General features: G+C 39.5%; 1 protein-coding gene across 1 annotated transcript in view; it reads right to left on the reverse strand.

The window, feature by feature from the left end:
- Positions 1 to 24,306, reverse strand: part of LOC135440606 (uncharacterized) — a 50,266-nt gene that overhangs the window by 6,166 nt on the left and 19,794 nt on the right. Inside the window, exons 2-4 of the mRNA XM_064699870.1 lie at positions 9,157 to 10,133; positions 4,308 to 4,752; positions 3,903 to 4,207 (exon numbers count right to left, since the gene is read on the reverse strand). Of these exons, the coding sequence (XP_064555940.1) occupies positions 3,903 to 4,207; positions 4,308 to 4,752; positions 9,157 to 10,090 (1,684 nt within the window). The 5' untranslated portion in view covers positions 10,091 to 10,133. The remainder of the gene's footprint in view (positions 1 to 3,902; positions 4,208 to 4,307; positions 4,753 to 9,156; positions 10,134 to 24,306) is intronic.

Below are 24,306 nucleotides of genomic sequence, written 5' to 3' on the forward strand. Positions count from 1 at the left end.
TATGTATTCAATAAGGGGATACGCAGTATTTTAAACTGTGTTTTTTAAACTTGAATTTTTAAAAGCCGCACTCAAATTGGTGCAAAGAAACTTAAAATTTAAAAAGATGTAAATTATATTCATGAAAATATTAAAAAAGGAATACGTTAAAATACAGCATCGAGAAATATTCGCATATTAGCATCAATTTGAACGGTTTGGTTGCTTTGAGAGCAGATTATATATTCATGATGTTTGTTTTTACATTTTTATTTAACAAGAATATAAATATTGCATGAAAGATAGAAGATAATAGACAATAAAATATGTAAAGAGTTGTGTGTGTATAATAAGGCATCGAATAATTGAGCATTTAGCTATGAGGAATGTAAATTTTCTTTTGAAAATTAAATGAAAAAACGTTGCATAAGATGTTTCAGCTAAGTAGGTAAAATATTTATCAATCATATTTTACAGAAATACGTATGAGGTTTACTATATTTAAGAGCAGACGTCGATATAATATCTTGAGCTCTATTGTAATTGTAATGCAAAGTTCAATTGAGAATTGAGTGAATTGTGAATCGAATGTGTCGATAGCTTAACTATTTTAATATTTTATATGTATGTATATTTTATTTATTTTAATTTTTTAATATTCCAAATATGTCGAAAGGTGAACTATTATTTTTTTTATTATATATTTAATATATATGTATATCTTTTATTAGGTTTTTGTTTTTTTAATATTGTAAATTAAAAAAAAAAACGTGTTCAAAAATTGAAATCCCAAAAATGGGGCGACCATCTCTAGGCGGAACTGTGCCTGGGACACTGCAGTCCTGGCTAGTGGCTTAGTTGGGGGCTGGCCAATAATAATAATCATATTGTTGGGTGCTCGCATACACAGTTTTTGTAGGCGTTCGTCCAAGAACAATGTGGGCAGCCAGCGCTAGGGCCAGCGTGTCCATTGGCTGCCGCAAAACAATAATAATAATAATAATAATAATAATAAGCCGGCTACCAAGCAGGAAGTCATGTTAATACAAATGTCCCAGCAGCCTGCTGACTAACACAATTGCAAACTGACAATGCGACCCGAAAAGGCCCTATATGCTGCACCACCCCCTCTCCCCCCTCTACCCCCTCCTCCCTTTACCAACGCACAATGTTGAGTATTTTATGCAGTGGGCGGCATTGGGGGCATGGGAATTGGGTCTGGGATTCGCATTGGGATTGGGATTGGGATTGGTCGGGCGCTTATGGGCTATTTGGTGGGTTGGGCAGGGCGTATTTGCTTGACGGCCCCTTTGCATGAACTGCCAAGATCAGCAGAAAATTTTTGCAAATTTTATTTTATAGCATTTTCACAAGTGGAAAGTCGTGTCTATGCCTCTCATGCCAGCTCAAGCTCTCTCTCTGTGTGTGTGTGTGTGTGTGCGTCTGTGTTTTGGCCATTCGGGCTAAGCAAATAGCTTCGTTTGTTGTTTTGCTCTATCAATATTTGACTTTCGGCTTGTTTTTTGTGGGTGAACCTACAAAATTACCAGGCAACAAAAACAAAAAATACAAAAATAACCAAAAAAAAAAAAAAGGAAAAGAAAAGAAAAGCGCAAACGGCAGCACTTGACAGCCCATGGGAATACTGACAACTGCAAAATTCTGGCAGTACAGGCTGCTTACATATTTGCCCCGCACACACACACACACGCACACACATTTTAAATTGAGGTGCGTGTGTTTGTGGGCGTGTGTGGAAGCGCCTTGACAATGCCAATTGAAAGATATTCTTCTCACATGAGCACACAAATGACAGATGAGCATCTCTGATAAGTCACATACATATAACAGGATTTGTCGAAATTGTTCAGATTTCAAAGTTTTTACAGCCATGCGGGGCAATTGGACACACACACACACACACACACACACACACGTATGAGCGTGAAAACATATTGCCCATTATCAAATTTTCAATTTTTCAATCGAAACAAAGACAATGGGTCAATTGACTTGGCATAAAATAACATCTCTAGTGGATAATCGTCTTTAAGCTGTTGTTAATTATTGGACACCATGGTTTAAGTTTGGGGAATTTAAGTTGGCTTACTATGCCACATTATTATATATTAATCATATGTATGCCAAATTTATTTCGTTGAGTATCGAATGTGTAGCTAAGCAAACAGAATGTAACTTGTGTATTTGTCTTCACTTTATTCACTCTGTTGTGTTCATTTATATTGTTCGTAATAAGCCTGCATAAATAAATAGACCCTTGCGACTTGTATTCGAGCTAACTCTCTCTTTCTCTTTCTCTCTCTCTCTCCCTTTCTCTCTTTGTCTGTCTTTGTATCTACCTCTCTAGCTGGCCAACGAATTTATTTCTTGAGCCTAAGTCTCGAGTATTGCTTCTGCTTCATTTCTCGTGCCAATTCAGACACCGAAAATCATTGCTACAAAATTATTCTGCGTCCCTTTGTTTCTCTTTCTTTTCCTTTCCTAATGTTCTTTTTTTTTTTTTCGTGCTTAGTTTTTCGATTTTTCTTCACGCTGAGCTTTTCACTTAGCTTCTCGCTACGCTTTTAGCTTAATTTTTTGCTACTCTTTTAGCTACGCTATTTGCTACGATATGCTTCTCGCTACACTTCTTGCCATGCTTCTCATTCGACTTCTCACTCAGCCTCTCGCTTTGTTTGTCGCTTCGTTTCTTGCTACGTTTTTCGGTATGCTTCGCGATACACTCCTTGCTACGCTTCTCACTCAACTACTCTTTTCGCTTCTCACTCAATTTCTCGCTACGCTCCTTGCCTTACTTTTCCCTAACCTTAATGCGTAGCTGCTCGCCTAATCTACGCTTCTCGCCCAGACCTTCGCTTAAGTTGTCGGTACGCTTTTCTGCTTCTCACTTAGTTACTTTCTATGTTTCCCGACAGCCTTTTCGCTACCCTTTTTCTGTATGCTGAACTTCTCCCATAACTTCTCTGTCTTCTCGCTTAACCGACGCTACTCGTTTAACTTTTCGCTTACGGCTTAGCTTCTTGCCTAGCTTCTTATTCTGCATCTCGTTAAGCTATTTACTTAGCTTGCCGCTACACTTCTCACTTTGTCTATCGCAACACTTCTCGCCTTGTTTTAGCTAGCGTTTTAGCTAAATTTTTGGCTACTTTTCTCGTTATGCCTTTTGCTATTCTCTCGATACACATTTCGTTATGCTATTGGCTTTGCTTCTCGTTAACCTTCTTGTTTAGCTTCGCGCTATCTTTCTTGCTATGCTTCTCGCTACTTTTCAAGCTTGGTTTCTCGCTTAACTCTCGCTAATCTTGCTTAGCTTCTCCCTTCCCTTCTCGTTAGGGTTTATGCAAAATTTCTCGTTAAGCTTTCTTCTTTCGCTGAGCTGCGCTTCTTTAGCCACGCCTTATTTGCTTCGTTACGTTCTTATACGCCTTTCTTAATACGTCTTGATGTACTTTTCGCAACGGTTCTCGCTGTGCTTTGCGCTACGCGCCCTTCACTATGCTACCTCAACTTTTTTTGCTTTGCTTTTTCATTTGGCTAATTGAACTTGAGTGTCAAAGCGCAAGAGTTCATTACGCCTGCTCATCGATCATTTAGTGAAGCTGGTTTTGTGGTGGAGTCAAAAGGTGAATGGGTCGTAGACCCTATTGCGGCCCTATCTAAAATCGAGTGCACGAAGTTCATTTGATGCTCGCCACTGAAGTAAAGCAAATTTCCGTTTGGTGGAATATAAAATTTATGGCCCACAGTCATGGCAAGCCATGGCACAATGCGGCCAACTCGCACTGGCGCCCACTGTCCATGCCCCTCTCAGCATCTCTCCCACCCTGTCTAGTTTACTGTGCAGCAGTCTCTGCCTCTCTGTCTGTCACATATGTGCTAAGCACTGGTCACTGGGCACTTACCAATTGTGGTCAAAACGGTCAGCGAATACAAAAACGCTTTGGCGAAATTCCATTCATGTGGTGGTCCACCCACGCCACCGCCGGCAAGACGATGATGATGAAAGTGTGTGTGCAGAAGGACTGCTTCCGTGGCCGGATTGTTGGCTGAACCACCAGCTGAACCAGCTGAACCAGCACCACTAGCAGCACCGCCAGCAACCGAATGTCCGCCAGCCACATCGTCGTGTGATAATTGCAGCATAACATCCTCGTTCAGTCTCTTGATTAATTGGTCTTGAAACTTGGCAATTTCAAGTGCGGCTAATCTGTGAGTGTGTGGAATAAGTGAGAAGTTAGATAAGTTTAGGTGCGACAGAGAGATGAAGATAGAGAGGTAGGTAGAGAGGGGGGAGCGTGCTGCCTTACTTTGTCCAGTTCTCCTTGTAGAGTATGTTTAGGGACACGGTTATGTCCCAGATATTCTCAATGGTGCGCTGTCGTACATCATAAGTATCCGGCGATAAGGCAAACTGTGTCTGCCCCGCTTCCATGTCGGAGTCATCCAATCCATAAACAAAGTCATTCGATGCCTGCCCATAGACGCTACGCTCATGGCCCAGATCCTGGCCCTGGGCAATTGCAGCGGCCATCGTGTCATTGTCCGTGTGAGGTCCTTGCTGTTGCCCTTGCTGCTGCCGCTGCTGTTGTGGCTGCGTCTGTGGCGACCTTTGCTGTTGATAGATGCCATTGCCGTTCCCATTGGTGTTGCTGTGGCTATTGCCGGCCATGTTGCGCTTGGTGGATGCCAGCGTATGCTGTTGATGCAGCAGCGCCGAGTCCTCATTCTCGATGGTTAGGAATATGAAGGAGCCTGCAAACACAAGCAACAAAGTACAACAAACAGCATTAGACTCATGAGACTTGACACACACACACAACAACAACACAACAATGCCAAAGTGTTGGCCTCCAAATAAGCGACGGCAACTCATTTGTTTTGTCAGAGCGCTCCAACGGATCGCTTGGGGTCAGTTGGGGCCTTTGGTTTAGTCAATAGCCCACCAAACTGGCCAAGAGTCATGCACAGCAATCATCAGCTCTTAAATAGGCCAATTTTATGTCTAGCTCCGCACTGCAGTTGTGTTTCATTTTTTATTTTGCCCTTTACCCATTCAATCTATTCGTTGAGGGACTTTGTGTTGAATATCTTGGTAAACTTTATTTATATGCTTGAATGTGCTCAAATCAATAGAAGTCAGTCTAGTATAAGTGCTAATATCAGTGCTGTCTAGTTTTTTAACAAGTTTTAGTTAACATTAATTGCTTTTACTAAGATTTTCCTACTCGTAGTACATATAATGCAAACTTAGAACTTTATAACTCACTTTTCCCGAACTTAGGAGACCTACTTCGAGTCCCTTTTCCCCTGAAAGAAGTCGAGTACTTCGCAATCGCTAAGACACGTCTCTATTGATTTTTCACGTAGATATTTAAAAATGAGCTTAAAGCTAATTGGATGAAATCAAAAAAGTTTTATAAATCTATTGTCTACAAAATTTGTACTCAACCTGAACAATCCAATTTATAGTTTAAAAAACGCACACAGATATTTGGAGGACCTTGGCTCTTTTCGCTTTTTGCTTTTCTTCTCACTCACTTTGATGTTTTGCCCGCAGCTTTTCGCTTGCTATTTCTCTTAATTTGTTGCCTTATATTTAGCTTGGCTTCCACTGTCTTATAGATTAATTTTATGATATTTTTTCGCGTATTTTGGTTCACCCTAAACTTCTCGCTTAGCTTCTCACTTCTGCTTTGGCTTTTTGCTTACTTTTTCCGTATTTAAATGCGGCTCTTGCTTGACTTCAGTTCTTTCTGATAGCTTTAACTATGAAATTGATTAAAAATCGACAACAAATTCTTTACCGAATTAAACTAAAATTGTTATAACACAAACATTTTTAAGGCTTCTCATAGGCCACTGTGGTTAAAGGGCAAGCCTTGAGGAATGCGGGTCCATAAGGACAATGGGTCACATTCAGTTCGTTGACATGATGTATGTTAAGCCTGTGTATGTTCCGTGTAAATTCCTAAGCTGAAACCTTGTCAGTCATTTAATGTCCATGCTGATCAACTAATGCAAACACACACATATACACACATAGGCAAACATGTGTCGCTGAAGCGGCATTTGTCAAGTTTGTGGAAAAGTTTTTCTGTAACATTTGCCGTAACTTTAACAAATTTTGTTCTTTTTGGGCTGCAAATCATATTATGGGGCATGATGAGTCGATGTCGTCGGCAAAAGCCAACACATGTCAAAGTTAAAAATAATACATATATGAGCGTGTGGGAAGGGGAAGACTGTGAATTGCTGGCTGTCCGGCAGCATAGAGAAGCGCGGCAGCAGCAATTGTTGCTGCTGTTGTTGTTGGGCTTGGCCAACTTGAAACTTTTGTTGAAGCGTTAAAATGCACGCAAAATGGAGTACATACATACACATGCATACATACATACATACTATATGCATAAGCGCACAAGCACAAAAGAGCAGACACACACACGCACTGGGGAGCTGTCATGGGCGTGCGCTGACGTCACAAACTCACGCACCGGGGCCTAGAGAAAGTTAAATAATTGTTTGTGTCATTTGATGATTTCCTTTAACAAGGCAACACGGCTAACTTTTTGCGCAGCTGTCACATACAGCCGCACACACGCGCACGCACAACAAACAAACACACACACACGACACACATACGTGCTGGAGATGAGCCAAAAAGAGAATTGAGACAGTGTTGTTTATAAATATACAAGGAAAATTGAACAGACTGAACAGCTTTACAAATATTTCAATTAAGTATAGAAGTTTTCAATACCAACTGTAGCTTTAGTTTCTTTTATAATATTCTACTCTTTGCTCTATATTTATGCTTAAGGAGCATCTGCTCAATTGGACAAGAAAATTAGTTACAATGGTATTTTCCCAAACTCTAGTTATTTATATTTTGAGTATGCTTTAAGTGGTATTTCATATTCGTATTTGAAATACTACCACATGTGAATAAAAAGCAGGGTGGCAACACTTGTATAATACTTTGCGTGACTGATGATCAATCGTCTGCTAAGTTTGAACAGGTTTCAGTTTTTGATGATGCTAAAAACTTAAGATAAGTTTGGAAATTAAGAAATTATGGTTTAAAACGGGTTCGAAGCGAAAACCTAAACTTAAAAACCGATCAAACCGAAAATCAAAGCGAACCGTGTTCTTTTTGTTCTTAAACAGTTTTTGTACGAAAAAAACATTTTAGGAAGTACTAGACCATAAATATCTTACGCCTCAACCATTGCACTTATCGAACCATATTTGATAGGTTCAAATTTTGGGTAGAGATCAAATCTAGCCAGAATCTTGCATATGGAAATAGATGTATACGACATCACATATTTTCGGTACAGCTTTTAATCGAAAATTTAATTGTTGGATTACAATTTTGAAAATACCTGACAAATGAAGTCTTACACAAGAACCTGACTTCTAAGAAGAGGATTTTTCTCTTCAGAAGCCGAATTGGTTCGAACCGTGAACTGAGCCAGCGATAATTTCGTTATGCAGCCCTGTACCAAATGTTGTGATTCCTTACCCGTGACAAGTAACACTTTCAGGTGGCATCTCTAATGCGTAAACGCTTCGATTTGTTTAAAGTATTTTGATGTGGCGCATGTGTTGCCTGCCTTTTGCATGCTGCCTGTTTTGTCACTTTGTCTCGCAGCCTGTCACTTCCGTGGCCGTTATGTTCGCGCAGCCGTCTTTGGTTTCTAATACGACTACATCATGGCTGGCAAACATGACAGAGACGACAGCAAGTAGATGATGCCGCACAGTTGCCAGCCGGATAAGTTTCGGCCGTGTGGCAAGCCTCGCGGCCGACGCCATTTTGGTGTTTTGTTTCATTCACATGCGGCTGGCAAAATGATTAATTAAATTTATCATCACATATTTGTTGTTGCTATTGTTGTTGTTGTTAATTTAAACGTCGAAATTGTGACAGGATACATTAGGTATCTGTAGTTACAACTGTTTCGATACGAGTTGTATCTGTAGCTGACACACAGCAGCCGCAAAAAGTCAGCGGCCCGCAGCCAGGGCAAAACAGCTAACTAAATGCTCAAAGGGAGAAATGACGGAAAATGCTGCGTTAATTAGTCAACATAAGGGAAACCCAAAGACACAGAAGAAAAACTAAATAAATAAATGAAATCTAACAAGCATAGCTATTGGCGGCACGTCGATGCCTAAATACCCTTGCGGCTTAGATTCCTTTTATACGAAATCTTTATTTTACTCAATTGCTCCCATAGGCGGCTAAATAAAATGATAATATTTAAGAAAATATAAAGGTTGTTCATGTATGAAATTCGACCGGTTGCTCCTATCGAAGCTATGGGATTTTGTATTCCGATTTCGACACATGTTCTGCTTTCAATGCTTCATAAAGATAATATTAAGACTTAGTGACCAGTTAGCATAGAAACAGGCAAACGTATAGACGGACATGGTTGTATCGACTTGAATGTTCATACTGATCAATATTATATACACTTTATCGGGTCGCAGTTGTCTTCTTCTATGCGTTGCACATTTCGTGACAAATTTGGAATACTCTGTTGAAGGATATAAAAACAACAATGTTTGTACAACTGATAGTTGCTATGTGCTAACAATTAATCAAGCTAAGCTCCACAGAAGCCGTCCAATTTTAATGAGCACATCCACTCTAGATTCGAAACGCCAGAGACACATTGCGACTGAGCTGAACTCATTAAAATTGTCTTAATTACGCTTTTGCCGTAATGCTTAATCAAAAATTATTTATATTAAAATCTCTCTTAATATCCGTTCAAGGAATCTATTTTACTATTTAAAAACCAAAACATTTTATTATTTTTTGGCTACTTTTAGGAATTGTGAAACGTTTCTCAATAACGATAAACCATTTTTTAGCTAAGCGGCTCACAGCTGGAAATTTGTTTTTTGTGAGTGCTAAAACAGGCATGGAATTTGGGGGGAAATGTGAAAATGAAAGGAATATATGTAGGTGGAAATGTGAAAGTCAAGGTACGACGTGTTGCGTTGTTTTTTTTTTCGAAATCAAATGCGGGTACGAAAAGGTTAAGCGGCGAGAGTTTTTCAAAATCGTTTTTCATCAGTTTTGTATAGCCAGTTTTTCACCTGCATAAACGGAAAATGAGTGGAATGTTGTATATGAACACTTACCCAGCAATGTGTAGGCCAAAAGGAGCATGCAAATGCCCAGATTTGTGAGGAGGGCAGACCAAACAGTTTGGGCCGTTTGTTTGCGTTTCTTGGACTTGGAGCCGTAGCCGTGTGGCGTTTTGGCCTCCGATGCACTCGGCCCGGACCCAAAGCAGGCGCACCAGCCCTGCCGCCGCTGGCGCTGCTGCTGCTGCTGTGACTGCGCTGTGGGCACGCTCGATGGCGGCTCCTTGCGTGTGGGTGCCGCATTGGCGACCAGTTGAAGCGGCAGCAGCTTGGCGTTGCTCTTCAGTGTGCCGCAGTTGCTGTTAATGGAGCTGCTGGCGCTGCTGGCCAGGGCTGGAGCTGGCGGCGGCAACAGTTCGCTGACGTAGCCAATGCTCGATGCTGTTGGGTATTTTAGTATGCCGGTTGGCTGCGACTGCGGCGGCGCCGGCGGCTGCTGCTGTGTAGCTACTTCAATGTCCTCCAGCGTTGGCATTGGCAGCAGCTGTGTCGGCAGCTGGGTTGGCGTCGTCAGCGACATGGACATCGACATGGGCAGCAGCGTCGACGGCGGCGGTGTGGTTGTCGTTGTCGGATTCGTCATTGGGATCAGAGGGGAGGGCGCGGGCGTCGACATCGGGATCGGAATCAACGATGATGGCGAAGGCGTCGATGTTGGCATTGAAATCGGCGTTGTCTTAAACGTGCTTGTCGATGACGGCGTGGTCAACAGCAGCGGTAACGTGGGCGTACCTGCCCCACCACTGGATAAGCTGGAGAGTACGCCAAACGAACCGTAACTGCTGGTGGACGATGTCGGTATGCCGCCAAATCCCAGACTCGCGGCAGCCCCATAGCTCTCCCTGTCCCCGCTGAACTCGCCGCATGTAACTCTCTGCGAGGGAGGCGGCGGCCCAGATGGCATCTGCATTGTTTGGTCCGAATTCATTTTGCATTTGTGGTGCGGGTATTTGCTCCTGGCGTTCGGTTAGCTGTAATCAATTGTTGAAGACAAGGTGATATATATTAAATATTTTCAACAGCACGCTTAAATTATCTGAGTAAATGCAATTTCTATGAGCAAGGTTACAATGTTGTAAGATACACTATCGACATTCGACCAAAGTAAAAACAGAACGAAAGAAATAACTTTTATTTCCTAAATTCAAAAAATTTGACTCATTTTAAGAATTGTTTAAAAACGAATTACGTGTTTTTCAGGAATGCAAAATGTGCAAAATTATCTCAAGTCTAACTTAAAAGTTGATCGTTAATTTCTGGGTTAATAAAATTCGAAAATAAAGTTATTTGAAACCTAAAAACAACATGTATTTAAAATTGTAAGAGCAAAATATTTGGGTTCTATCTTGTTCAGACTTGAGTGGAAGAGAGAGCATTCCTTTGCTGCCAACCGGTTCCTTATTTACCATGAACCGAACCATAAGCCCGATTAGTTGGATAAGGAATAGACTAAACTTAGTCTGAGCCGAATCATAATATGAAATATATAATATATATATAAAATTTAAATTGAGTAATCCTACAGGAAGAAATTCGCCTATCAAAAGTTCGAACCTAAAACTGTGTTTACAAATGTGGAAAGCCAGGTTGGGGAACTGTAGCATAAGGTGGGGAACTGGTTTGAGTCGTGAACCGAACCAATGAAAAAGGGTGTGGCCATGTTTTACTGAAAATTTCATAAAAAATCGCAAGATCTGTAAATTGAATTCTTTTATAGTTGAAGTCTGACCGTCAACTTATTTGGAATTATCAAATTTGGATGAGCAAGAAGAGACCTTTCCAGTTGAATAGATTATCCAGTCATGATGCTTATCTGCTTCATCTTCTTCTATGGCATTTGCTTTTCACCCCGAACGCAAATTAAAAAGCGTTGCCACTTCAATATACCTTCAAGGTATTGTATCGCAACAGCCGCTATTATATAGGGTAACTTGTAAGCCAACATTCGCGAAAACTAAACTCTTAGTCTTATTTGTAATCAATTGGCCCCATTTCAAATGTTTATTCCATTTGAGTTTTATTGTGTTAATCTGTTGTTTCCTCTTGCTCGCACTGCTTGTTGATTTGCACTTAGTCCTATCTATGTTTCTTGCTTTCTCTCTGTCGTTTGCGAAAAGCTCGAAAAACCTCTTGAAATGAAAAGACCTTCGTGCTGTCCGAGCTGTCAGCCCTGTGGCAATATTCGCACCTGACCACGCCCCAGCAGTGTGCCCAAACATTTACCTTGCAGCTGCATGCGAAATGTGCAACACATTTGTGCACTTGAACTGAATTATTGCCGTTGTTGCAACTTGTTGTTGCAAATTGTTACTTGGCACGACCCTTGACGGCCTTTTGACCGGCTTTGCCGATGCAACAGCACCATCTGCCCCATTGTTTGGGGTGTGGCAGAGGGCTGGCTGCAGCATTTGAGGTGCGGGGGGGGGGGGGGGCCGTAGGAGGCGGCAGCTTAAAATATGCAACGCACACTTAAGCAACTCAGTGGCAGCTGCCGCTCGGAGGCGTTCTTAATTGCCAAGACTCGCACGCCCTTGCTGCCCAGCCTTCTACACACTTGCACCTGACATTTGGCTGCTTTATTTGCATTTTCGTTTGCCTTTTTATACTCTTCCAAAAGAGTATTATAATTTTGTTGCAAAATGTGTGACAACTTAAAGAAGTCTCTCACCAAACATACATATGATAAATTATAATCTTATATGATTTATCGCTCACATTGGAACAATAATTTAGGGTCTGGTTATGGTGCTTGGTTACCTTGCTGTACTTTGCTGCGTTATAATTCACAACAAGTACAAGCTTTGAGAAAATGGCAAGATGTGTGCAACTCTGGAGTTGTTAGCGAAGTCTTCTTAGGAATGAACTGGGTGTTTCTTTATATAGACATAAAGAGAAATTTCAGCATATATTTCATACACAATTTTCAGCTTAATTTTACGCTCAATGTCTTATCGAGGTCTTAAGAATTGACATCGTTGTGTGACTAACTATATGAATATATCGCAAGGCTGTTAATTCTGCAAGAGTATTTTATATTCGGCATAACAAAGACAACCGTTTTTTTGTTGCTCTTGTTTCGTTTTTGCATTTCTTTGCATTCATTTGCGCTTTTCTAGCTGGAGGCTAATCAGCATCATCGCTTTTCTCTGCTCTAATTGCCTGCCAATGGATTTTCCGAATGCGTTTTCTAATGAAAACTAAACAATTTCCACGCTCACATGCATTTCAATCAGTCGACAAACACAAACAATGCAATTGAAACGATTCGGTAACTTTTCCTTATCAGCACGGCTTAAGGACGCCGAGAGAGAAAGAGACAAAGCAAAAGGCATCTAGACAAAGAGAGAGAGAGCGAGAGAGAGAGAGAGAGAGAGCGTAAGGCAGAGCTAAAATGATGTCTATGCTGAATTGGTTCCGGGCAAAGCAATAGCTATAAGCCGCTTAGGCACCAAAGCGACCTTCGCAATCTCCTCAGCAGGCTCCGCCTCATCAATTGGTTTGCCAATTGCCAAAGCGATTAATTTCGGGTAATTACAATTTAATGAAAATCATTCAATTGTGCAAATTAATGAAAATGTCTGCACCGTTTAAGCCAAAACCATAAAGTGGCCAAACTGGCGTCTGTTGCTGAGCTTGGCGTGTGGGCGTGGCGCCTTGTTTAATGTCCCTTAATGACTCGCAGTAAGCTCGATTGAAACTCAAAGGACGTAGGCAAATCCTATCAATACCAAACACACACACGCACACAACAACTCGCACGCACGCATATAAGTACAACTTTTAGCTACGTGTGAAAAACATAAAGGACATGTCAGTCAGGTGTAACCAACTGCCAAATACTTTCTGCACAATAAACGATTAAGTTAATCGCACAGAATTTTGATTACTGGGTTCGGGACAACAAGACATTAACCACAAATCAGAGACTTTTAAAGTCTGGCTTTAGGAAATACCGATTTTTCTGTTATCGAATAGTAAATTTGATATTTATGGCTCGATATGCAGAGTAAGTCTAGGGTCAATTCTGTTACCGAGAACTGTATATGACATATACCATTTCGACATGTGAGCACCAGTCAATTCTGTTACCGAGAGTATATGACATATACCATTTCGACATGTGAGCAACAAATCAATGCCCCTTCACCTATCACTTTGTCAATAACAAAAGGATTTTCAGAATTTGCAAACAGATTTTGATTCGAGCCGGCTTGAACTCGGAAATCCAATTTACTTTTTTCCACAAGCCCAATAATACCGCTTGCCCAAAGAATCGAAACCTAAGTCGCAGCTTATGGTTTTTTGTTTACGAATCTTTTGACGTGGACTCAGCTAGAAAGCCAAAATAACTGGAGCGCATTTATCTAACCATATTTAGTATATCCAAACTTCTGCAAAAAAATCGAATTTTTGAAATATTTTCTGTAGATCGAGCCTAATTTTAATTTTAAATTGTTTCAGTAGAGCTTGGGAAATATATGATAAGCCTAGGTTTGAATCGAAACGTGGGTTCAAGGAATCAAACATTAAGCAAGGATCTGGTTAGAAAGTAAACCGAGCCACCTTTAACTTTTTTTTTTTGTAATTGCAGCCCTGCTCACAATAAATATTTCATCTACATAAAATTTTTTTCATTTAAAGTAAATGAAGCTACTTTCAAAAGCTATTGCCGTGTTATTTCCATAAGTTATTTTTATTACTCGTGTCTTTCAATTTTTTCAGGAAAAGCAGGTTCTCGAATTGTACTTTAAGCAAGAAACTGGTTCGAGCCGTGAACCGAACCGCCGATAAAATTTTGTTGGCTTGCACCCCTGCTCACAATTAAAACCTCTTTCTTCAGCATTCATCTAAAGTTCCTGTTTTTAAAGGATATGAAAATACTCTCAAAAGCTATTGCAATATTATCTAAAAGTTCCCTCCATGTGGGATGCAACCTTTTTATTATTGGCTTCTTTCTCTTTTTCTTTCTAGTTGTTTTCGCGCAGTTGTAAGTCGCCTTGACCCAAAGGAAACAGCTGGCTGGCTAGCCGTATTCAGGATTTCATATTCAGTTCCTCGTCTTTTTTGCCAGGACCAACCAATTAAGCAGTCCACAAAATACTGCAACCGGGCAACAGCAATGCCTTTTAGTTGGCTTTCATTTTACTTGAACAATTATTTTATTATACTTTTTTTTTTGGGGGGTTTTCAAGGGTCTCCGTTGCCTTAAACCAAGTGAGCTTATTGGCTCAGTCAGAGACGAGCTCCCTTCGCTCGCTTCCAACTGGCCCGTCTATCTGGTTGTCTATCTGTCTATCTATCTGTCTGTCTGTCTGTTGGCTTTCATCCATCTCAATTTACTGCGTGAGGCTTTTGTCAACGGCAAGAAAATTGCTGTCAAAATTGCAATTCCAAAGAGGGGCAAGGAAAAAAAATATATAAGCCGTCTCGTCTGGCCAGCAATGGGCCAAAACTAACTGGTAGCGTAATGGTTAACTGGGTCTGTAAGCGGGCCTGTAACCGGCTTTGTAACTGTATCTGCTGTTGACCCAAAATAACAAAAAACAAAGATAAAAAAGATGCACCGAATACTAAATGCTCTGCCAGACACATGAAATATATGGTCTGCGATATTTTTGATCTTATCTCTAAGTATACTCGAAGCAGGTGTGTTTGATCGGAATATTTTGAAATAAAAAGTTTGTTGATCGATAGTTGGCAAGGCAGATAACGTGGCTCGATCGGAAATCTTTCAACAATACAGTATTGCGAGAGTAAAAATACTTCGTGGTGTGAAAGGTGTGATAAAACTAAAATACCTTTGCACTTTGTGAGGGTATATAAAAAGTGAGCAACGATTTTATGCTGGCGGCACACAGCTGCGTCCGTGTCTCAGGACGGGTCGCACTTTTGTTGATAACCAACCAGCGGCGTCCATTGCCATGTTTCACTGCCTCTGCTGAGGGAGAGTGTGTGTGTGTGTCTGTGCGTGTGCGCAAACATAAACAACAGTTATGCTTGAACAACGGCCAAAGTTGCATTTCCGCTGTAACCGTTTTCCGCACGGAAATGCGTTCGACGCGTGTTTGAAATATTGGCCAAAGTCTCTACGGCCGTTCGGCCGTGTGGCTCTGCGGTTGCCGCATCCATTTGTGTCTGTCTGAGTGTGAGCAGTGGAGCAGGATGGAGGGCGCGGCAGCCGGGTGTAGCCAGCTTTAACTGCAAGCCGCTCTTGCGCGCGTAATCATTTCAGCGCCAAACGACACGGCATGCCACACCAGCCCCAGTCCGGGCCACGTCCGTTCATTTCGGATCATTTGAGCGAGTGCTACTTGTTGTGCAAAGGCCTGGCCACACTTTTTTTCTTCTTCGGCCTTTGCAACAGCAACAGCAACAGCAACAGAAACTGTTGCGTTAAACTTTGGACCAAACAGCAATTAAAGAGCGTAACTTTGTTTTTTTTTTTTGTTTATTTCTTGTTATTGCTGATGTTGTTGTTGGGGCGCATGTACTTCAAAACTTTCAATTCCAAGTGCATTCGCTTCGCCACTTGTTTCCAATAGCCATTCACTGGCAAAAGGTTTCGGTTGCATATGAGAATGTGTACTTACGTATTTGACACACAGTTGTTGGGGAATTTTAAAGTTTTAAATATTAAAGTAGGCCTTAAATTGATCCAGTTAATCTATAATTTTTTGACTATGGATTAAAGTTTGAGTAATCATTCATATTTTTTTAATTATGCGCCCATTTTGCGCTATTCACTTATTTTGGTTATCTTATGCTTTTCAATAACTTCATTATCGCTATCGTTAACTCTGGTAACAATACCTTTTGTGTCATATCATCATTCACATTGCTTTTCATACTTTGTTTTGATACCTTTTAGCTAATTTCTGCTTTACCTTTGCCTTTTGGAAAAATTGTTTTAGAGTTGTTTCGTCTTTCCCGTTTCATTCTGCAAATGGATGCATTCAAATTTGTGCCAGTATCAATTCAATTTGAATTCATTTTATTTCATCTCATCGAATTCCTTAGATTCGCAACTGAGAAGTTGTTTATTTAAAAGAAATCACAGCTATTGAAAGCCTACCCGCTTCGCATGCATTGAAATGTATTTATTTTTGGGCGACTTTATTGTTGTTTTTACTGTGTGAGGAATATTCCCATTTCCAATTATGCATTTTTATTGTGTGTTGTCATTGGTTTTTGTCTTCTGTCCACAGTCTTCTGCATTTGGCCTCATTTTTTTCTGTTTTATTTTTATTTTACTCTGAACCCATAGAATTGTAATAACAGGGAATAACGGTTTTAAGCGTATGTATGTAACAGGCAGAATAACGTATTTGCGAGCCCATAAAGTACATGTATGCCTGATCATAAACAGCCACGTGGATCTGGCTATGTCTGTTTCCATGCTCGCAGGCTGGAACTTGTCTATATCGGAACAGAACCTCCTGCTGTAAATTCCGAGTCAAATGTAATTAATCGATAGCTTGTCCCGGTTTCGCGATATCGATAATAATCAATATTCGTGCTGTTTTTTCTTTTACCATATCTCGGAGCTTATAAGCGCAAGAATATACATAAATCCAGAATATTTCATTCTTTAGAATCGCGTCTCCCATTAAAATTAATAAAAGGTACAGTCTGGGGCTTTAAAATTTGGGTGCCATATTTATTTTCTAAATATTGCATACAGATCGCACAATAAAGACTGAAGTTAATAACGAAAGCATTTCCCATAGTGTGGGGCTATGGGAAAGCCGCATAAAGTGTGTTTGTTTTTGTGTATTATGAAAGAAGAAAGCTAGAATCTTTGCAATGGCAGCTCTGATCTGAGTTCAGGGTATCTACTAGCCGGGCACTCCTGACTAGAGCACACTTGTTTTATTTTTATGCTGATTATTTGAGGCTGCAAATTTGCAGCTTTCGTTAAATGCCATTTTTATTGGCCATGCAAATGTTTCGCATCGCGTTTTTAATGCATTAATTGTTCATCTGCCTTTGTTGCCAAATGTGGGCGTGGCACCGACTATCATTGTGCCGGCGCCGTTTTATGAGCGGCTCATTTGAGCAACGCTCGCGGCATTAAAATGGCATAAATGCTGCGCGTCGTTAACTCGCTGAAAAAAAAAAACAGAAACAAAAAAAAAAAACAAAAATAACAAACAAATAGACGAGCAGGGATAAAAACAGTGGGTGTAAAAGTGTGGCGTCGGTGGAGGGGTGGGGAGGGGGGAGGGGTAGGGGATTGGGGGTGCACACTGCTGGGCGACGAAAATATTTGCTTAATGAAATTGTATGCGCGCGAGAAAATTTTTGTGTGAATGAAATTAATTTCAAACATGGCGCATCGCCCACAGCCAGCGGCGCCGGCACATGAAAGCGGGTCTGTAAGGGGTGTGTGTGAGCGGTGAAGGAGAGAGGGGGGAGGGCAGGGGGCGGGTATCGTTTTGTAAGGGGGCGTACAGTTACTGGCGCTGGCAACGAGTTTATTTCCCTAAGATTAAGATGCCGGAGCTTATGAAATGAAATGTTCCTCTTCTGCTGCTGCTGGCTGTGCTGCCTCTTCCGCAGCTCACACTCCTTTTTCCTGTTCTCGTTTCTTATTTTTTTTCGGCCCATTTGTGTGCGCCAGTGTTTACTCTCAGTTTTTGGCTTTTATGGCGCATTTTTGCTTATATGCTTTATATGGCATTTATGTGCTTATTTTCGAGTGTTTGCTTGGTTTATTTTTTATTTATTTATTTTTATGATTAGCTGCATATTTAAATGTCTTACACTTGCCTCGCTCAGTTTTGTATCCTTGCTCGTCCCTCCCAACCTTGCCTTCCTCCGCTGTGTTTGCCAAGGCTTATGAATTAGTAAATGATGCGATAGACGGCGCGCGCTTATTTGAATGTTTTTAGATGATTCCTGTTATTACATTAAGTCTGCTTAACCTCTGACACTTGAGTGCCTGATATGGCACAAAAACAGATTGCTAATCTTTTGTCTTTACATGTATCATAATTTATAAGTAAATATCCACACATAGTCGATAAAATCTCTTATTTTAAATTTCTGTTTGAAGGACATGATTTATTATTATTTGTCTTACTTTTATTAGACAAACTTTAATATTCTAGTGATAAAGCTGAACAGTTATAAGACTACCGAATTTAAGGAACGCTGAAAACCGGTTTTAAAGCTAAGTTGTTCGGTTCAAAAGATTTATTTTTCGAATTTTGATAAAACTTTTCTAAGCTTTTGCGCTTTTAATTAATTCAGTAAATTATATTACTGATTTCTGTTAATAACTAGTTCTTAGTAAAATTTGAGATAAATTTGATGAACTAAGATTCCAGCTCTAATTAGGGCTGATATCAAACATTCGGGTTAACAAATCGAGCGAGACATTGAAACCGTCAAACGTTTCTTAAGCTTACAAACTTGATTGTTTGTATAGATGTTTTGCTATTTGTATAGGTAATATGCATGAATATACATTAGAGTCTTGTATGGCTGCATTCAAAATAGATTATGAATCATTCATGCTCAAATTGAATTGAATGAATTCGGCTGCGTATTCTAATTAATTTTAGCGCATGTTTACTCGAACATTTATACACATTCTTGCACAAGCGAAATGAATGGAAAAAAAGAGTGAGAGGGATGCGTGCTGTAATTTGTTGTTTTCGAATGCTTCTGGTTTGATTTAACGAAATCTAATTAAAGACTCACTATGGCTCGTGTTAATTCCAATTTATTGAATATTATTCAATAATATTATTTAGTGTTTCGGATATACTAATTAAATTAAAGACGCGTGTTGATTCCAATTTACATTGTTTGAAAACTATTCAATAATATTATTTAGTGTTTCGGGTAAAATAATTAAATAAAAGGCTATGGCACGTGTTTATTCCTATTTAAATTGTTTAAATAATGTTCAATAATACAATTTTTTAGTGTTTCGGGTAATAATATTAGCGTGTCAGAATATAATTTTGTTAATATTTTCTGAATTTGTTGAATATATAATTTAGTTTTCTCTTCATTTTGTGAATACATTTTGTATTTTTGGCCACACAATGACTACTCATTGTACTCGGACTAAACGGGTTGTTCTTTGCTGTACTCTGTCCTTTCTTCCAGTTCGCACACGCATTCATTCCATGCCGTTTGATCCGAGTACTCAAAATTTCGCACACATTCAATACAATGGTAGCCCGATCAGCCGAATTGTTTGTGCTCAAAAACGAGTGCAAAACTCAACGGTACTCAAAGACAAGTGCTGGGAGCTCAAATTGGAATGCAGCCGTGCACAGCTCAAGTATGTATATACTTCTAAAAAGATATATTCAAATTGGGTAAAGGGTATACACTATTCAACTACACTAGACACCGGCACTTGCTTATTTACTTATTTAATTATGATGTTATCAACTCTTTTGTGTGTTTTTTTTTTTATGGTTATTTCACTTACAACACATGCTCTTACTCGGCAATTACCTCTTCTCTTATCCCACTTGTGGTCTACTTATCCAAGCAACCGCTAAGTGTCCTCAATGGTAACTTTGCGGTCTTGTTAGGGTTTTGGCAAAAGGGGACCGTTGAAACTTAAGGCACACTTAGAAAGCATTTACCAAATTTTTATGAGCAGCTATGAGCAGTGTTGTCTTATTAAAAGAACTTGTACATCAGAAAATTATAATTTAAAAATGATTTGTTTTGAGATTTTGACACAGAGATTACTGATTTTATGGTTCACCAAAGATAACTGGCCTAAGTCAACAATATAAAATATAATCAAATGCAAGTGTGTGCTTTGATAAAAAAAGAGTCTTTAAAAACGAGTTGATTGAATGGGATGGCATTAAGTTGTATTACCTGTTAGCCGAAAACCCCAACCCTAGATTAACAACATATTAATATAATAAGAGTAAGCTACACAATTTGGCAAACAATATATGTATATATATGTATATATATATAATATATATGTTTATATAAATGTTTATATATTTGTATTGTGACTGGCTGGCGAGCGCTGTACAATTGAAATTGATTACAATTTATTGGTCGCGAAATGGCAATTAATTGGATTTACCATAACTCAATTGCAAGTTGGCAATAAATTTAATGAAATTCGCTGAATGTTCACCAAATTAAGCGCGACAGGATGAGCTTGGCAGACGGAAGAATCGAAAAGCCGGTGGGTAACACCTGGCATTTGAGTGCCTGCCACCTGCGGCTGAGAGGCCGTCACAGGATAGTCAAACACCTCAGTTTTGGTGGCGTTAAATAAGCATACTTGGCTGTTGTTGTTTTTGTTTGCCTGTTGCCCCAGCTGTTGTTGGTGTTGTTGCTGTTGCTCTGACTGTGGGCGCTTTTATTATTATTTACTCTGATTTGGCTGGTTGCGCAAACAAACTTGCGCTATTGTGTTTGCTTGAAGCGTTCGCAGCGCAAATTTGAGGCCAGATTGCATAAAACTGTAGTTCACCAACTTGCCAAGCAGCAAGGGGCGTGCCAATTTGCTGTGCTGCAGCTGTGTAAATGCCGGAAGTAAAAATTACTTTTTAAATTAGTTGCACACACACACACACACACTCAGACACGCACATGCACACACGAATACGAGTAAGCTTTTGCGCCGCGAGGTGTTTAATTTAGCCAGCATTTGTCTAAGTGTTGCAAAGCGGCAAATGTTTCTACCATTTCTCAGTCTTTTTCTCTCCCTCTCTCTCTCGCTCATTCGCTCGCAACGAAAAATAAAAACAATTACGCTTTTCTATTGTTGCAGCTGACATGAAAGCCAAATTGAAAGTGAACATGGTACACAAAGTTCAAATTCCTTTTTTCCCATTTGTTTTATTTTATTTTTAATCGCTGAGATATGTGAGAGCGAAATGTGTTTATAATTGTTTTTTAGTTAATTTGTTAAAGTTAGTTTTTCTAGAATGTTGTTAATAATAATTAGCTGAATGTTGCTTCATTGCATTAGCTTTTTACTGAAAGCACTTTACGTTATTATTATTATTAAATTAAAAATATTTGTTATTTGTCTAATAAAAGTTGGTGGTGAACAAAAGAAGAGACAAATGTATTTCGACTCAAATGATTGAGTTTGTAATTAAAAATACATTTAAAATTTTAATAATATAATCGTCTATGTAGAGAATGACATTGTTTTAAGGGATGCACTAACAACAATTGGCTCAAAATTGTATGGAACACTTTAAATTAGAAACATTCCACAGAGCTATTGAAACAAATGAGAAAATGTTGGCACGGCATAGCCTTTGGCAACATCTGGAAACAATATGTTAGTTAAAGCTCAGTGTAAATTGTCTTTTAGATAATCAAAATTAGAACTCGAAATCTTTATATATGAAGAAGGCAGATAGTATAGACAGCTATTGTCGATGCAGTCGAATATCAACTAACTGACAATAGTCCTGCAGCATTAGTAAGCAGCGCAAATGTCTTCAATGGATTGTTGATTGAACAAAGATTCATTAATTATTCTTCAGTTAAAATTGGCTTATCGATTTTTAAAATGAAGCAGCTGTTAACTGAGCTGAGTTTCGCACAGGTGCATTCACTGCGCTTGAATTGATTTTTATTTAATATTGCCAATGTGGCTGTCCGACCTGTGAACCCTTCTCGCCAACGCCAATGGCTTCTGTTTTCAGCATCTTTGCGTCTCTGTGAGCTCGCTTCGGCTACTTAATTACAAGTAGTGAAGCAAGAGGGTTGCAAATGTTGATTCGCCCTCAGCTGTTGTGGTTCCTGTTGCTGTTGTCAGACCCTTCAACCGGTTCAGAGTGCTTTGACCACAATGATTTCCGTTTAATGTGCATGGCAATCCTTGACTATTTCATCTGCTCGAGCTTTTATCTTACACTCTTGAATTCTGTTTGTTACACTGTCTGTTTTGCATTAGTGGGCGTATCGGATGCTTTTAGTATCTTAATTAAATTTATTGTTGATTGAACTTATTACTGTTGAATTGTCTGCCAGTTGGTCATGGCTAGCTTAATCAGTAAAAAAAACTTGGAAAAGAGATTTTCAGAATTTCACTTTGCATTGCTAGTAACAATGCAAAGTTTGCCTTTTTTTTCTTCTCTCTTTTGCCTCAAGTGCTGACTGAGATTTATGGCAAGTGCAGAGTGCAAAATGCAGTGCAGGTCCCCATCGGAGCGGCCCCCAATGAGGGAGCAATCGATGCCGAACCGAACTGTCGACGTGTGTGCAAAGACAAACACAACAAAACACGGCTCGAAAACAGCATAAAGCAGTCAGCTCGTAAAAACGACAACGGCAAGCAACTGGGCCAATCTGCCATATTGAACGGCACTTTTAGCATATATGGCAGAAAGCCAAGTAAACACATTTTCCGCATTGCATGCTTGACTATGCAATGCCCTATAGTTAACAAATCATGGCATTTTCAGTTTGAAGAATCAAACTAGGTTATCGATAATGCAATCATGTGGAGAACAACGGGTTTTCGGGATTGTAGTGAAGTCATAAGAAAGTCATCTTACTATAGGGCCTCTGACAAATAGAAGCTCATATAACCAATAGTATATCCTTTGCTGATAATAAAAACATAATTATCGATAACAGCCATCGATAGGTAAAATCTAATAGAAGCTTTTAAAATTTGTAGTATATTCTATACTGAAAATAAAAATATTATTATCGATAACTGTCCTCGATAGGCAAAAGGTTTAAATATTATGAGTTCAACTACCTAACATGATTTTTAGACAAAAGCAAACCAAAGCAATATTATTAAATTTCGAATGAAGTTTGAAATGTTCACTTTTTATAGCAGAAGAGAAAGCGTAGTCTTAGGCTTATGCTTTAATTATTAACATTTCTTGGAATTAAAACATTTGTTACCTTAATAACAATTTAAAATTTTTGATATAATAATCAAATGAGAATTAAATGATACTCACAGATACCTCCTATCTATAGATACCTTCTTTTTTATTAAACATTATCCCAGTTTTTTTGATTTGAATGCACTCTAATCATAAATCCTTTCAACGGAACGCTGGTATGACACATGTCGGGCTTGAACTAGTTTGACAGTTACTTGTGAAAATTTCATCAAAATTTGATAGACTACTCTCGTATATCTAGCTTGCTAGCCTTGGCCTAATCGACCATTGATCACAACTACAGACACACGTCAACACACACGCACACGCACACACACAGACATAAACACAGCGCACGCACGCTCACAAACCTGTACGCATTGACATAGAACTCACGTCAAATGCAACAAGCGTGTCTATCAATTCTTCACTTGTGTCATGCTTTCGTGTCCACTTCCGTATCCGCTTACACTCTCGACATTGCTGTGGGCATGCCAATGTCCGGGACAGCGCAACAACAACAACATCACCAGCAACAACAACACCAACATCAGCTTGCAGCTACATTGTGCATACAAGAAATGTGCAATCGCTTGGCAGTTGGCCGGCAAGGACCCGCAAAAGTGGAGCACATCAATGGGGATTTATAAAAAATGCAAATTCATTAGACCAGCCGCTGTGCGAGGCGTTGAGTTTTGGTTAAAAAAAAAAAAATGTGGTAAGGTGAGGCCAGCCCTCGAGCTGCCATCGTCAACGCGTTAGCAGGCAGCAAAAGTGCAGCGTCATGACATTCAGTTTTTCCACAGTTGTTTTGCCTGGCTTCCCAGTGCTACACTTAAATTTTCAGCAACATCATTAGTAAATTAAAAAAGAGAAAAATAAATTATTATAGTCAAGGATAAGCTGCCACAAAAGAAAAGCTGCACATTTTTTTTCCCGAAACTACAATATACAAATTTGCAGAAAACTCATGTTTAAAATGCAGAAAATTCATGTTAACGAAAGCAACTTGTAAATCGATATAGGAAGCTTGTTATACCAAATTGCATGCCCCATGATTATATCACAAGTCAAAGTCTCAAGCCTAACAGCACTCGACTTAGAGATACCCTGTGCCCCAATGTAATCCATGTGCATGGACAGGCAAAAAAAAAAAATTCCAAGTATGGAAAGTGTTTTGGAAATGTATAAGATTTCTGTACATTAATTCTTAATCATTTTGTTAGCCACATAATTAATTTACTTCACATTGATATCGTTGTTGTTGAGCGCTTAAGTTTCG

Source organism: Drosophila montana, unplaced genomic scaffold (genome assembly GCF_035044405.1).
Source record: "Drosophila montana isolate Dmon_TW-CO22-7 unplaced genomic scaffold, ASM3504440v1 contig_1624_1, whole genome shotgun sequence".
Classification (NCBI taxonomy): Eukaryota; Metazoa; Arthropoda; class Insecta; order Diptera; family Drosophilidae; genus Drosophila; species Drosophila montana.